This window comes from Salvelinus namaycush, chromosome 25 (genome assembly GCF_016432855.1).
Source record: "Salvelinus namaycush isolate Seneca chromosome 25, SaNama_1.0, whole genome shotgun sequence".
Taxonomy (NCBI): Eukaryota; Metazoa; Chordata; class Actinopteri; order Salmoniformes; family Salmonidae; genus Salvelinus; species Salvelinus namaycush.
The window spans coordinates 1,391,930-1,409,243 of record NC_052331.1 but is presented as its reverse complement, the minus strand read 5'-3'; the positions used below and the strand labels follow the sequence as shown (position 1 = coordinate 1,409,243).

The following is a 17,314-nucleotide window of genomic DNA, read 5'->3' as shown; positions in this document are numbered from 1 at the left end:
TTCCGAATTTCTCTGGTTGCGTCCCAAATGTATTTCTATGCAGGGTGTCCAATCAAAAACGCTTATTTTGACAAATGGGTCAACTCAATGGTCCAAACCACATGCCCCTATCATCAATTCAAAAGTTATTGGAGTTTTTACCCTTGTAGGATGGCCAAAATTAGGGGGACTAAATCAATGGAGGCCAAATATTTTTTTCTAAAAATAAGGACAATTGCACAGCATCGCATCAGCTAGGCTGGATGCTGTGAGGGAATAAAGGCTCTTTGACAGGCTCATTTTCCCGTTGAACTCGCCATCTTTCTTCTCGAATCCGCAGGACTTAAAACAATGTGGAGGTAAGATGTATATCGATTTTGAGACTTGACATGTAGTACTTTCATATTTTGGTGTACCCTTTTCATATTCATGTGAAATTCCTGTTCTTTTTGAAGATTTCTCACAAAAACAAGTATCTGTGAAATGTCAACAGAGCACTGAGTATACCGCAAGCTTTTTTCCAAAGCCTTTTACATTTAAATTCAGCTCGTGCCATGCTAATTGATCTTTTTGCGACCCGCGGAAACAACTTTGAAGATGAGAACCACAAAATGTAAAATCCTCAAGTTGCGGCATGCATCTTTCAACAGAGCTTTGTGATTATTATCAGATGTATTAGGTTACAAATTCTGCCTTTTTGGATATACTGTTAATTAAATGTTAGAGAAAGACCCCACTAATGATTCAGAACATTTATAATCATATTTGTCTTGGTAAAATGTATTTTATAACACAAGGAAGTGAAATCTCATCACCAAAGCGCTTTTTCACCCACTCTGGGCAGAGTTGGTAGACACCCTATTCTGTAGAAGGAACCTACCTTCAGAGACAGAGGGTGCATCCATATTGCACCCTATTCCCAGGCAAAAGTAGTGCATTAAATAGGGAATAGGGTGCCAGATTTCTTTCATATAAATACATCATTCTAGATCTATGCTCTGTGTTTCAGCTTCTCCCACATATATACACACAGTACATTTTATTCTACCAATTTTGGTATTCTGTTTATCCTCCTGTAATTTGATATAAATTGGCCCTCGTACCATCATGGCCACCTTATCCTCAGCTTCCAATTGGCTCATTCATCTCCTCCCCCCCTCACTGATTTCTTTGTTCTGCGCAGCAGTGTCTAGATCCAGGTGCTGGTTTAGACTCTGCCAATGTCATGATAATCAACATTTTGTGTGTGTTGGTGTTGAGCCTAAGGCCTATTTCTGTAAACGTATACTTAACAGCATAAATAAAGGATGTGTTTCACAGTTTTCAATGACACAAATAAATCACAGGAATGACAAATGTGAATAAAGGCTTTGCTAATTTTATAATATCAAACATATTGGGTGTTGATTTTATCCTGTCCTAAGCTTCATTTTATCAATTGATAGTGTTGGTTTCCCGGACACATATTAAGCCTAGTCCTGGACTAAAAACCACTTTTATGCTTTTTAATCCAGTTCTAAATTTCATCTGTGTTCAGGAAACCGCCCAATACAGTATAAAGAACACCAAGACATTGAAGACATCTTTGAGAGTCACGTGTAATGCATATATATCTCAGTAACACTACCTCAAACTTGCAGGTATGCTTTACAACTTGTTCTAAGCATGTGTGAGCCGTTATCCTTTGTCTTAAGGTTTATCATTCATGCAGTGAGTGAAATGGAGATCCCTTTGTTGGTGTCCTATGAGCCACCTGGTGCAATAATGATGAGGAGTTGAGAAGAGTTGAATAACACTTGCATAATCCTAGCAGTACGCAGAGATTTGAATACTGTCGAGGATTAAACACAGCTCTGACTTCCCCCGAAGTACCTCTCGTTCTTACAGGTTCAGTCCAGTATGGTGCGCATCCCAAATGGCAGCCTATTTATGTCATAGTGCACTACTTTTGACCAGGGACGATATGGCTATGGTCAAAGATAGTGCACTAATATAGTGAATAGGGGGGCCATTTAGGTTGCCCTCTACCAACGTGTGGATGTCAGAATGTAAGGATAAATGCCCTTCTGTTTTTCCCCATTACACTATTGAAGGCAAGGTCAACTCTTAACATTGCTGCTCACCAGTGGTGTAAAGTCCTTAAGTAAAACTACTTTAAAGTACACTACTTAATTTTTTTGGGGGGGATCTTTACTTTACTATTAATATTTTTGACTACTTTCGCTTCACGACATTCCTAAAGAAAAGAATGTACTTTTTACTCCATACAGTTTCCGTGACAACCAAAAGTACTCGTTTACATTTTGAATGGGTATCAGGACAGGAAGATTGTCAAATTCATGCACTTACTGTATCAAGAGAACATCCCTGGTCATCCCTATTGCCTCTGATCTGGCGGACTCACTAAACACAAATGTTGTTGGGAGTGTGCCCCTGGCTATCTGTAAACAAAAACAAGAAAATGGTGCCATCTGGTTTGCTGAACATAAGTCATTTGAAATATTTTTACTTTTACTTTGAATACTTAAGTATATTTTGCCAATTACATTTACTTTTGATACTTAAGTATATTTAAAACCAAACCCTTTTAGACTTACTCAAGTAGTATTTCACTGGGTGACTCACTTTTACTTGAGTCATTTTCTATTAAGGTATCTTTACTTTTACTCAAGTATGACAAGTGGGTACTTTTCCACCACTGCTGCTCACATTGATTGTGTCCTTGGAACTGAAGTTAATTCTAGTCTACCCAATAAGCCGTACAAAAATATCTCGACTCTAGCTTACAAATATTGACAATTTCTCTCTTACGTCAAATATTACAGTACAATACACCAACAGTGTGTAACAGTACACTGTGACATCTCAACAGTTCACCAGAGTCAAATTAACACTCCCACACAAAACAAGTTTCCCTGTAGAAACATTGCAAAACACTGCAACAAGAGGCATGCGATTTCTTTAAGACATTGTTATTATGCAGAATATCAGTGTGACATTTCTAAATGTACTGTGTATGTGGAGAAGAACAAGGACAAAGCAAGGGGAGCGCCTGGTACATTATAAAATGCAAACGGGTTGACAGCTCAAGGAGCAGTACAAAACAGATGCATTTCCCAGCCTGCATTAGACGAAACTCCACAAGTCAGTAGACGGAATCAAGAATCAATCCACTACAAGAAGACGCAGGCCAGAGAAGAGAGTCGAGGACACCTGGTCATTATAGGAAGTAAAGCGGATTGTAGAGTTCTGGGAAGCTAGTGAGATGCCATACACGGTGGTTGTTGTGTTTGTATGTGTCTGAAATGCCACCCAGTTCCCTATATAGTGCACTACTTTTGACCAGCGCACATCTGGTCATACGTAGTGCACTGTGCAGGGAATAGGGTGCCATTTGGGCCACACACCCAGAATGAATGTTGCGGCGTGCATGTGGAAGTGAGTGGGCTGTGATGTGACCTGTGCTTGAGCTTCAGTGTCTGCTTCTGCAAGGGAGGAGGGGGAGGAGAAGGGCTGCATTGTGCCAGCCTGGGCATGGAAATGTAGATTTTCTTGCCCTTTCCCATCTGTTTATGTCATTGTGTTTTCTCTCTCTGCCTCTACTCATCTCCACAACTTTCCCTTTTTCTCTCTCTTTCTTTCTCTCCCTCTCTCCTCCTCTTTCTCTGCATGTCTCAACATGTGGCTTCCTTTCCTAGCTAGCTCAATCACGAATAAATGGCAGATTTCAATTTTATGCTTATTCTCTTTCACATTTAATTAATACCTGAAGCAAGGAAGAAGCAGTTAATGTTTGCACGGTGGAACATTAGCTATTTATATAAGCTATTTATATTATATTTTAATATTAGTCTCTGGCCCCTGTTGGCGTTGCTTCTGATAATTAAAAATCATACCTGAAACTAGGAAGTAGCTGAACGTTTGCGCAGGAGAATATGAGTAGAATATGAGCTGCAGACTTCTCTGCCCATGTGTTGTTTCAGTGCAGCAGCAGCAGTGTGTTGTGTTGTGGTGTTGTAGACCGAGGCGAGGAGTGGGAGCTGGTGTTTAGTGTTTACGGAGGGGCAGCTGGCTCAGATCATGTGCCTGCAGGGCAGAGTACCGCTCTGCTGTGGTTCTGTGGCCTCAATCTCTACAGAGGCCTGGGTGGATGTCTCAAATGGCACCCTATTCCCTTTTTATAATGACCAGAGCCCTGGTCAAAAATCTTCCACTATGTAGGGAATAGGTCGCCATTTGGAACGCAGGCCTGGTTTCCACTTATAGCATCTGCCTGATGTTGGTTCAGATTAACTAACCTGCTCCACTGAGTCCCCCCACCTGGGAGCTGCTGAACCAAACTCAGGTTGTGTCCCAAATGACATCCTATCCTCGTTATAGTGCTCTCCTTATGACCAACAAAGCTCAAAAGTAATGCACTATATGGTGCCATTTGGGAATCATCCTGCCTCTCACCGCTGTTTATTATGGTCTGTTGATACACATGATGGAGTAGCTACATACCTACATCCCTGACGTAAAGGAAAAGAAACTGACACATCAAATCGCATCACTGCTCAGTTCTGCTCACAGGCATCGAATTAAATGGAAATGTTGTTTCCGTAGCTTGTATTCCCCGTGGTTCAGAGAAAGAAATAGCGGTAAGGCCGGGTAGCAATGCTGAGATATTGGCTGAAATGCAGAACCTCCTGAACACTGTTATGGATTGCCCCAAAACTGTTTAGATTTTGTTTGGTGCTTGGCAAATAACGGTTTTCACCTCTCTCTGTCCTTTTGTCTCCTCTCCCCTTTCTCCCACCCAGCTATCTGTCTTGCACACAATACCCCCTTTCTCAACCGTGAATAATGTGTTTGTTCTCCTCCATCGCGCCTTCTCTTTTCATCCCTGTCTACCCCTCCATCCCTTGTTTGGTGCTCTCTGTGACATCTCGGCCATGCAAGGACACGAGGGAGAGAGGGAGGGACAGGACCGTCCATTGTCTTCAGCTGAACCCACGGAATATCAATTGTGTTTTTCTTCAGCCACAGGACCACCGAGCGTTGGCCAGTAACCTTTGGATAATGGTTTTGATGATGTCATGCCAGCTTTATCACCCTGGTTGAGTAGCAAATGGCACCCTATTCCCTACATAGTTCACTACTTTTGACCAGAGCCCTACGGCTCTCAAAACACTCGCCAGATCCCTCCAACCCGGCAAGTGCACTATATAGCAAATAGAGTGCCATTTGGGATGCACATAGCACCTGACATGTTTTTTACACAGTCTTCACTGGCACTTTTTCTGTAATTATACCAAGACCCTATTAAGCCACATCCTATTTCTATTCATATTCTACACCTATTCAAATAATGGGGAGACCTGCAGTCTCTGGTCTGGAGAACATTCTGGAATTGCCTACTGTTTGTTCGTCATGGCAGGTTTGGTTGGTTACCCTCACCCTTTAGCTGCAGTTTGGGAGCAGAATCTGGGCCTCTTCACAAAGCGTATCAGAGTAGGAGAAAGGATCTACAAGCAGGTCCCCCCTGTCCATTTAATCGTAGTCATTATGATCTAAATGTCTAAACTGATCCTAGATCAGCACTCCTACTCTGAGAAGTTTTGTTAATATGGGCCCAGGGTGTTTATGGCTCTTGTGTTGTGATTGGTCCACACCGGTGGTCGTTTTCCCAAATGCTGGTTGGCTTAGGCCCACACTGCTGCTCCTCTCTTCTCCCTAAGGGATTGTCTGCTCTGCTGCGCTCCATTGGATCACTCCCTGGCCATTAGCTTCATGACCTGATGAGTACTGTGTCCTCTGGCCTCTGTTTCCCCCTCTGTCCTCATGGCCAGAGAATGTTGTCTGCGTACCAAGTGGAACCCTATTCCCTATCTAGTGCACTACGTTTGACCAGGGCCCTGGTCAAAAGTAGTACGCTGTATTGGTAATAGGATGCCATTTGGGAGTCACCCTCGGCGTCCCGCCCACCGCCACCCACCAGCCCCCTCAAGACGCTCCCCAGATCACTCCAACCCGGCCAGTCCAAGACATTCCACTGGTGCTCATTTGCCAACATGCCTGGTTATGAACCTTCTGTTACACACAGACACTGTAGATGGCGAGCCTATTGAGCTGATTTTATTCACACGGCAGTAGAACCCAGGAGGGTGCTGCTCCTGTAATCCACTCTTCTCTTCCATCTGGGCTAAGGCCTAAATATGCGTCCCAAATGGCACCCTAGGGCCCTGGTCAAATAAACAATAGGGTGCCATTTGGGATGCAGGCTAAGAGTTAGCCCTAACCTCTTCTCTCTCCTGTGTTATTTAGAGGTTGATGGTCTCTCTCTCTTTACTGCAGGTGGTTTTATAACTGCCAGCAGAGGGGCCTTTATTTCTCTTTCTTCTCTCTCTCTTTCTCTCTTAATACAGCAGTTGTGTGCCAAGGCAATCTCCGTCCTGCCACTGCTGAAGACTTTGGAAGTGTGCCATGCGCTCCCTCCACCTGCCTGCCAGGTTTATAAAATATATCCTGTTTCCTTTGCCTTATGGCAGCCTTAATCATTTAGGAGATACACAGAGATAGTGTCTGCCACTACAGGTTGGCAGATGGTCTGTTGTAGTTAATTGATCCGTCAGTATGGTGTTCGGGTTTTTAAGCTTAGCCTACAATGAGTAGCCTTGTAATATGTAACTGAGTTTAGACTGCATGCTGCCAATCTTGTACATGATCTGCGTCCCAAATGGAACCCTATTCCATATATAGGGCATTGCTTTTGACCAGAGCCCTGGTCAAAAGCAAAGTTGAGCACTATATATGGAATAGCGTTGAGCACTATATAGGGAATAGTGTTCCATTTGAGACGCAACCCTGGTCTGATGGGAAGACCAAATGTTCTGATATAGAGAGTAGAGCTAGAGGCCCAGCGGATAAAAGGAATGTAACATTAAGCAATAATCTCAGCGTGGATTCAATCGACCCACCATAGATAAACAAATGCATATTTATGTCATATGACAGGTTGATGGATTGTGGGTCCTCCTGGAGTGGAAGGCTTGGTCTCGTACATAGAGCCCCCTTCTCTGGTGTTCTGTCTCACCCTCTCTCTCTTTCTCTGTCTCTCCCGCTCCCTGTATTGCCATTTGCGCTCATGTCTGTGTCTTAGTGTCCTCATATCAATCTATCTGTATGTATATATATATGTATATGCTACCGTTCAAAAGTTTAGAGTCACTTAGAAATGTCCTTGTTTTTGAAAGAAAAGCAACATTTTTGTCCATTAAAATAACATAGAATTGATCAAAAATACAGTGTAAACATTGTTAATGGTGTAAATGACTATTGTAGCCGGAAACGGCTGATTTTTAATGGAATATCTACATAGGCGTACAAATTAGCTTTTCTTTCTACAACAAGGAAATTTCTAAGTGACCCCAAACTTTTTAACGGTAGTGTGTGTATATATATATATATATAGCTGGTCTCTCCCTACTCTCTCTCTCTCTGTCGGTTTTACAGGATTAAGTGGAGTAGGCGCTCGGCAGAGGGAGGCGGGAGGAGAATACAGAGCTTTGTCTGGATGGAGAGAGAGAGAGAGAGAGGGAGGAGGTTGAAGAGGAAGAAAGCGCCATTGACAGACAGAGACACGCCAGGCACCCCCTGTGCCCCTCTCCCTCTCGCCCTCCATTGTTTGACTGCTAGACGTCAGCAAACAGGCAGGAATCCGTAGAGAGGGAGGAGAGAGAAAGGGAGAGAGGGAAGACTTGGGGCTTTGTTTTCCATCCCTCTCTCCATCCCAGTGAAAGTGCAGGGAAAGGAGAAACGGGGATGGCGGGAGGAGAGGACAAGACGTCCCCACACACACACATTTTTCCCATCCATGTCATATTTACACACATTGTATGTACTCACACATCACATCTTACACATCACCATCAGCCCTTAGAAATACAGTCTGTATAATGTGCATACATCCTATGCTCTCACACAAGTCATTTACATTTTGGTCATTCAGCAAACGCTGTTATCCAGAGCGACTTACAGTCCATGCATTCAACTAAGGTGACTAAGGTAAGACAACCACATGTCAGTCATTGCAAGTAAAAAACGTCCCACAATTATGCAGCTATCAGCAAAAGCAGTGGTAGTAAGACAATAAAGTAACGATGCTCAGGAATGTACATGATGGTGTCATATAGTAGTGTAGATTTGTGTACATTTGACTCGAGCTTTGACTGCCACTTCAGTGAATTTGATCAGTATCTTTCTACAGTACGTTGCTTTTCACTGCATCTTAATAACACTCTTGAATGTAAAAAATGTTTTATTTTGGTCTTCAATGGGGTTGATTGTTTGATTTGTTTCAATGAGATTGGAGAGAAAGAAAGAGGTGGAGAGAGGGAGGAATGGGGCCGATCAGTGGGGAGCGAGGGGTGTGGTTGGTTATAAAACCTGGGACACTGTTGTCCTGTTGTGATGCCCTCTGTCCTGGAACCCTGCACCCTTCTGTCCTATCTCTCCATCACTTCATAGCGGGACTCTTCTGCAGCATCCAGTGAGGTCTGCAACATCACTTGGAGAACCCAAAGTGTCAGGAACCATGCTGACCATTTTGGCGCTAGCGTCGGTCGTACTCCTGGGAATAGGTAAAAAGTTAATATAATTTTTCCTAATATATCCCTAACCTTAGTCCTAACCCTAAGTACAATGGTTAATTACAATACTTGCTACACTGTAACTATAGGAATAACTACACAGTAATAAGTCCACTGTAATGTAACTTGTTATCGCAAATATTTTGGGGGGGATTTATGGGTAAAAAAATATATACTTCTAATATGTTAATTCTATGTTTAATCCTTCTGATCTGCTTTAAAGTTGCACGTGAAAAGTGTTGTCTTGTTTTTATCATCATCTTGAGTTGAAGGTTGAAGTTCACGTAGTATCGGTGACACAATTTGAATTAATAGCATTTATGATGAATGATCTCGTATGCTTTCTTTTTATGTTCTTATTAAAATCCTTTTATACATGCTTGGTATTTCATTCCCAGCTGTACATTAAACTAATCCCGTGGGTCACTGAATCTGGTTGACTCTGGGTTCTGCGTTATTGCTGCATTTCTTAATGAATGAATTAAAGGGAAAGGAAGTAAAGGAAAACCTGTGCAGTCAATTAGTCTTGTAGTACGCCGTCGTGCGGATGTTATATTGTTGTGACTATTATTGTTATAACTACAGCGACATTTTGTTCTTCATCCCGTGTTTCTCTTATACAGAGTTAATTCCGTAAGGCTCACAAAGTTAAGATGAGGGCATACATTTTGGGACTCACTCTGAGACTGTGTATTGACAGCGTTTCTACACTTGAGGAGAGATCTTCCTCGCAGCTTTGTCAAAATGTCATTAAAAACGTCAAGTCTTATTCGATTGGCAACTCCTGTGCTGGCTGACATGATTTATTGAAGGACGCTCGAGTTCCGAGCTGCATGTGAAAATATGAAATGTGCATCTTTACATTTCTGAATGTGATTTGTGTGTGAGTCAGTATCTTGGGTCAAAATCTTGAATCAAACGGAATCCCCAATACCCAAAAGTAATTGATGATAGCAATGTTTGTAGATGCCATTACATAATTGGTGGTGGTTGTTGTACTGCGGTACTAATTGCATTCACAATGGAAGTGATATTTTGATTTTATGGCAAATATAGAATTGACATTCATTTTTCAAGAACACAACGTAGATAAATAAGCTATTTATATTCTGTGGGTAGTTATGTTGTACTTTTCAGTTCATTTCAACGCCAATCCTTGCTGCATGCTATCATTACACATGTTCATACCTCATTGAACCTTGGATAAATAGTGGTTGTGTGTGTGTGTGTATGTAAAAAGGATTGAATGAGAGACTTAAAAAGGCTTGGCAGCTGAAAGACATTGAAATGAACTTGAACTTGTTTTCCTCTTGACTGTCTTTTTATAGTATATTAAATGGCACATCGACAGAAGAATAGTTTTAAAGGTTGTGTTTGTTTAATGCTATGAATACTCCACAATGGTCTACTGGAACCATAGTCTGGAACAAACCCTTGCACCTAAAAATAAAAACCCTTTTCTCTGCCGTACGTCCCAGGGGCACATTTTGTAAGTGTGTAATGCATATTTTTCTTATTTAACCATGTCTGCCCCAGTCCACTCTATCCTATTGTCTGTTTTCATAGTATGTATGTCCTTTATATCTCCAGAACAGTTTTGAAGCACGCAGTGATGATCCTTCGCGTTTATATATTTTTTATTGAAACCAACATAAACATTTACAATGGAAACGTACATATAGGCAATGGTATCTTGGAGGTAACAAATGGTAATGGTTCAACCCAGGAAGTGTGACAAAGGTAATTATGGACCACGTGGGTGCTGATCTTTCCTATTTAACCCTGTGTCTTAACCCCTATAGTGCCCCAGCAGTCTGAGGCCATCGTCATCTACACGGGCTGGGAGCGGCACGCCCTGGTGGGCTCCGACATCCGTCTTTCCTGCTCCTTCTTCTCCTGGCGCTGGACCTCTGATGACGTCACCTTCTCCTGGAGCTACCGGGCCGACGGTGCCAGGGACGCCATCTCTGTACATATATCCTCTCCTCTATCATTATCCTCCTCTAGCCTCCTCTATGGATGCGTCCCAAATGGCACCCTATTCCTTAGATAGTGCATTGATTTTAACCAGAGCCCTATGAGCCTATTCCTTAAATATATTGCACCCTTTGGGTCCTGGTCAAAAGTAGTGCACTACATAGGGAATAGGGTGCCATTTGGGACACGACCTATCACCTCTTTCCCATCTCCTTCTCATTCCCCTCATCTCACCCGGTGCCAGCTCTTTAATTTCAGTCCCTCGCACCTTATCTCCATCTTATTAGCTCTCTCTTCTCGCTGTGCCTTGCCCTCCTTGGCGCCCAATCTCACCCCCCCATATCCCCCTCTCCTACTTTCATTATCTCACTCTCCTTCTCTCCTCCTCTGCCTTCACCCACCTCTTGCCTCTCTCCCTCTGAAACGATGTCACCCCCTTCCTACTCCCTCCTGTCCCTTTCTCTTCAGCACAGTTGTTTAGATCTAAATGCTGGACTTAGCTTACTAGCTTCTTCTTTTAGCACATTCCATCTGTACCGTATCTAACAATTCATGTCATCTTTAGCCTAGATGTAGTCTGGTCTCAGATCTGTTTCTGCCAACAAAAATGTAGCCATGACAGTTCCATGAGGAGTTGGTAAGAGAGCAGAAACAGACTGGCATCCAGGCTAGCCTAGATGTAAAAGCAGACAAGAAACTGAATCCCTTTTACGGTCTTCCGGACTCCAGATCTTCCACTACACCGGTGGAGCTCCCTACTTAGACAACAAGGGACCCTTCAGAGACAGGCTGGAGTTTGTGGGGAACCCTGGTCGCCGGGACGGATCCATCCTGCTCAAAAACCTAGACTACGGAGACAACGGCACCTTCACCTGCGATGCCAAGAACCCACCTGACATAGTGGGACGCGCCTCCAGTGTCAGACTGCTGGTCTTTGAGAAGGGTGAGAGCATAGAATTACTCGCCTGGGTATCGATCTTGCCACTCGTTGTCATGCCTGCACTCCTTGCATGTTTGCCATGACAAGGAGTGGCATGAATGCACGAACTGATCAGGGACCAGGCTATATAATTACATATAGAATCCCTAGAATGCCAAGTAGACAGTTCTTGTTTGGCCTTCTCTTTTCTCACTCAGTTCCCATCCAGGCGGGCGTGATCACGGGGTCCATCATCGGTGCGGTGCTGGGTCTGTTGTTGCTGATCGTTGTCATCTACTATCTGATGAGGTTCCTGGTGGCCCGCAGAGTCTTCAACCTCAGTGTCAGGTCAGTGCCCCTGTGCCTCGGTCTAGGGCCAAAGCCAGAGCCCATCCCCGGCTTGGACACCTGTATGGTTTAGCTGGCACTAGGTGGCACTCAGTTCTTTTTGTTCGTAAAGGTATTTTTCAGATTGTATTGAAACAGATAGAGAGAGAGGATGACAGTGGGGGGGAAAGTTGTGTCGAAAAATGTTGTGGCAATACCGCTACACCACACAGACCACAGGTGGCACTAAGTTGACCGCTAATCAAGTTCTACAGTCAGGCTATGATCATGTAAATATGACGAATTGAACAGACTTGGAACCTCTGACCCTGGCAATTCTCATGCGTACACTCACTATGGCTAACCTGGTATTGCAATGTATAATTTCCATGGTCATTTAGTTCCATTCTAGTTCTGTATCTATGATCTTGTCTCCTAACCTTCCACGGAGAGTCAGTGCTGATTCTGTTCTTTGTGATAGCTACAAAGCAGGACTAAACTGTAACAGCAACAGTATATTACTTTGACCACTGGGGGGAGAGGTGTGACATCCACCTGACGTTGTTCTCTTTTGTTTCCTCCAGCAAACATGGAAAGAAAGGGAAGGGTAAAGAGGGATCACAGCAGAGACAGGCAAGTCCTCTCGTCGTCGGCTCACTCACAACTACACAACGACAACAACAGCAGCTCACAGCTACAGCACACAAGTACCGTACAGCACAAGTCATGTAAGAGTACAACACATATATGACAGCTCATACCATAACAACTTGGCTAAACACAGCCACAGAACCACACTTCAGCACGGTATTGTTAGTAAGAGCGCCACAGAGCAGGCGTTATTGCACCACCAAAGCAAACACATGTAATAATCCTCTCCTGCTATTAAACGAAACAGTCATCGAGTGTTGGAACGCTTTAAATCCAGTCAGTCGCCCAAAAGCTTAAGAGCTAAATGACCGCCCATCCCCCACTCTTATATCCTTCCTCCGTTCGTTTTACTACCTCCTCAAGGGCCAACAAACACAATACAATGGGTAAATAGTCGGGAGAAGTTCACCCATTTTTACGTGGCCTTCTTTTCACTCTTTTTGTGGTTGTAGTTGATCCCCCCCCCATATCGTGTTTTTTATATTTTGTTTAATTACAGAGAAAATTGGTTGAAAAATGTAGCTGTCACCACTTGCTACATTGACTTATAATGCAATATGCAAATATGTCTTAAGCATATTATAAAACATTCTAAAACACTCCACACCAACTCATATTACATCAGAATCACATTCTGAATGATGTCTGCACAATTTTTTTGAAAAAAAATAATCTAATTTGCCATGTTTTAATGAGGCTGTTTACAACAACGAAAATATGCAAATATGGTTTTATGGGACAATGATTTTGGGGGGTGGGGGGATTTTGTGCAGAGACATCATTCAGAACGGGATTCTGATGTAACATGCTTTGGACACATTTTCACACTGCATTGTAGTCATTAGCAAATGATCTCAGCAAAATGTGTCTACTAGTTTTCTCTGTAACAAAACAAAATATTAAACAGTTTAGGTAATCAACTACAAGACAGTGAAAAGGCCACATGTAAAAATGGGTGAACTTCCCATAACACCAGCCACCATTGTGAAATGGCTGAGGCAAGTTCGTGTAGTACAGTAATTCGATTCCCTGTGAATGGAACTGAGTTGCTCTCAGTGGGAGAGAAAGTAGAGAAAGAGGGAGACCTGCTGATTCTGAATCAAATGAAAATCACTGGCCCTATTATCGGCTCACAGTTATCCCAAATTACACTGAGTCACACTGGGGATAAGTGCAAGGCTAGGGGGTGGATAGCTCTAATGTGCCTCCCAAATGGCACCCTATTCCCTATGTGTATATATATATATATATATTTTTTTTTTTTTACCTGTATTTAACTAGGCAAGTCAGTTAAGAACAAATTCTTATTTTCAATGATGGTTAACTGCCTTGTTCAGGGGCAGAACTACAGATTTTTACCTTGTCAGCTCGGGGATTTTGCAACCTTTCGGTTACTAGTCCAACGCTCTAACCACCACGCTACCTGCCGCCCCAGGTAGCAGTGCATATAGTGCATTACTTTTGACCAGAGTAGTGCACTATATGGAATAGGGTGGCATTTGGGATGCGACCTGGCTTTTTGGTATTACCGCTGGTTCCTCCCAGGTCGAATTAAATCAAATGATTTTCTATACTGTGAGAGAGAGATTCCATGTCAAATCGAATGATGATGTACGCTGCTAAATGACATCCTAGGGTATTGATCAACTCACTAAGATGTCTTCATGGAAGTAGTCAAGCGTCTAGGGTTGCTAAATCCTAAAATCAACTTTCCCAGGTTTTCCAGAACCAGGATTTCTGGAAAATCTGAACATTTTGGGAAAGTTTAGGCAATTCTTCAACACCACAAGGGACAGTTTGGCGTGTAGTTAGTTTCCTCACAGTATTGTTTAGGAATCAATCAGGCATGCAGCTGGCTGGGGTCTGTGCAGTATCAGAGGTCAGGGGTTATATTCAGGGTTTACTTCTGTCTACCTCAGCATTAGAGTGCACTGTCATTCTCATCTCCCCACAGCTCTCGCTGATTGCGTCCAAAATGGAATCCTATTCCCTATACAGTGCACTACTACCTTTTTTTTTTTACCAGAGCCCTATGGGTCCTGGTCAAAAGAAGTGCAATGGGTTGCGTCCCAAATGGCAAGGGTCCTCGTCAAAAGTAGTGCACTATATAGGGTGCTAGTTGGGATGCAGACATTGTCACATGACGGATTGTCAGGTTGCACTTGAGTTGCAGTCAGTTGCACAAAATGCCTGGAGGTTGGGTGCATAAATTAATAATATATCTCACAGTCAAAAGGACAATTGCTGAAATTCTGACAGTATTGTTATATACACAGTTTCACCATGAGCAATTCATTTCATGGTGCGGGGACAAAAAAATAAAATGTGCAAAACAGTCTGCTCCTCACTATGGCTCCTCTCTTTTAAACTATGTATGTAAACACGTTTACAGGGTTTTCATATATTTGTCAAATGTGCTGTTTAATCCAACAGGCCTTATCTACTTCCCAAATTGCACCCTATTCCCTACATAGTGCACTACTTATGACCAGAGCCTTATGGGCCATGGTCAAAAGTAGTGCACTATATAGGGAACAGGGTGCCATTTGGGAAATAAACCGGGTGTTCCTCTATAGGGTTTACTTGCACTTGTAAAACATGCCGTTTGATCGAACTGGCCTTATTTAGCTCTACGCTGACTCCACCCAATCTGTATCAGCCACTGTATCTGGGTTATTTCTATTTGCTGGGCTTGCACAACAAAGCTGCGAGAATCCCATTGGCTGCATCCCAAGTGGCGCCCTATTCCCCATTAAGGCTCTGGTCAAAAGTAGTGAACTACATAGGGAATAGGGTGCCATTTAGAACGAAACCCACCATCATGTGGCATCTTCGTTCACCATTACTCCATTAGGGGAGGGAGGCAGAGTGGGAGAGAGAGTATTAGTAGCTGACTACCCTGGAGCCTGGAGCAGCATACAGCACACAACAGGCTGTACTGGAATGATAATACAGTGCACTCGATATTGATCCCAGCGAACACACCGTCCGCACCCATTCTCTCCATTCCTCCCTCTCACTCACTCAGTAGCTCATTCACATTCTCTTTATCTGGTCCCTCTCCTCCCCCTTTCCTTTCAGTCTCATCCTCTTTCTCGTCCTCCCTCCTTCTCCTGTCTGTCTATCCTTCCTCTACTCCCTCCGGATGGCCGTGAGAAGCCCCTGTCTTTCTTCCTTTCTTCCTTTCTTTCTGTGTTTTCTTGTTCTGTCTCTCTCTCCACAGGTGAACAGCCAGTTCGTTTTTGGATCCGTATTCTGTTTAACTGACCCGTCCTCGGATCAATCTCTACCTCTACCTGTCTATATCTCTATTTAGTAAGGGACTTAGCTCAGCTCCTAACCACCTTCTCTGCCTGCGTCCCAAATGGCACCTTGTTCGCTATGAAGTGCACTACTTTTGACTAAGTAGGGCACTATATAGGGAATAGGGTGCCATTTTGGACGCAGTATCTGTCTATAGGCACTGTAGCGATAGCCATGCACTTGACCTTTTACCCTTTCCACAGCAGCCCAGTGTCTCTTCATGTAAGCGATTGCTTTTCAGTAAAGTAATTACATTAGATCGCTCTGACATTTCCTTTTCACTAACTCAGAGGCTACTTTCCTCTTGCAGGTGGCCTCTGTACCGAGCCCTTACCTTCTCAGTCTACTCCCTTGCTCCCATGTCCTTGGCTCCAGTAAGATGAGGGTTTGCAGAAATATGTTATTTGTTGTCATTGTCATGGTCCAGTTGGTAGATCGATGTTTTTGAGTGAACTGGTGGCAATGCATGTGTGAACAGGTGCATGTCTGCGTGTTGATTGGTTAAAGTTGACTCAAAGCTGCATTTTATTAAGACACCTGCTATGTTGGAAATAGATGTGTGGCAGTCCTGTGTCAGATGTTAGATCTGACTGTAGCAGTCCTGTCACTCTGTCCCTAACTCATCGATGCCTGTTTTGTCACCCCTTGCAGCCCTGGAGACCACCCCCCGTCACTTGCCTCCCCCTTACCTCCTAAATATGAATCTCTTTCTCTTTTTCTCCTAAATGTACCTCTCTCTCTCTCTCTCTCTCTGCTCTAATGTCAATACCTCCCTCCCTCCTTCAATCCTAATCCATCTGTTTCCTCATTTTTAACATGCCCATCGACCTCACCCATCTCCCCCCGTGCTAACACCACTTCTCTCCCCCTCCCTCTTCCCCTCTCTCCTTTCTCACACTCCTCCTTTCCTCCTGAAGTGACTCCTCTCCTCCCCTGTTCCCTCCTCCTCTCCACAGGGCCCAACTCTCTCCATCGGAGACCCGTCCAAGCTGAAGGCCGCCGCCTCAGAAAAGAAGAAGCAGGAGTCGCGCAAGGATAAGAAATAGGATACGGGGAGCAGAGAGCTAGAGCCCCAACACACAGCCCAGCCCAAAGCATTGAGACAGGCAGAGAGAGCAGGAACAGGGGGAGGGGACTCACCCAAGGGGGAAGGGCCTGGGAGGGTGCTGATGACCATCGAGCTGGAGCTCTCCAAGTGGGAAAAAGAGGGGGAGGGGAAGAGGGGTGGGTCCGCCTCAGCCAAATCATCCAGTTTCCTGTCCCTGTCCAAGCTCTCCAAAAAACTGACCCTGAAATAAGTGAATGAGAATCATACTGGAGAGGGAGGCAGCGGAGGACCTTAAGGAGGCAGTCTTAAAGAACTGTAAGGTGGTGTCCCAAATGGCTCCATATTCCCTACATAGTGCACTACTTTTGACCAGAGCCCTATGGGCCCTGGTCAAAAGTAGTGCAGTGCACTAAATAGGGAATAGGGTGCTATTTCGGAGGCAGCCTAAGTCTGTCGTCAACAGTATATTCTTTCCCACAA

At 43.8% G+C, this 17,314-nt stretch overlaps 1 protein-coding gene across 1 annotated transcript; it reads left to right on the top strand.

Moving 5' to 3' along the window:
- The first annotated feature begins 8,554 nt into the window (after window positions 1–8,554).
- On the top strand, window positions 8,555–16,832 carry LOC120020105 (myelin protein P0-like). Its single transcript, XM_038963551.1, has 6 exons — window positions 8,555–8,600; window positions 10,412–10,578; window positions 11,316–11,529; window positions 11,724–11,853; window positions 12,417–12,484; window positions 16,765–16,832. Exons 1-6 carry the CDS (start codon window positions 8,555–8,557, stop codon window positions 16,830–16,832), a joined length of 693 nt encoding a protein of 230 aa, XP_038819479.1.
- Window positions 16,833–17,314: the final 482 nt, after the last annotated feature.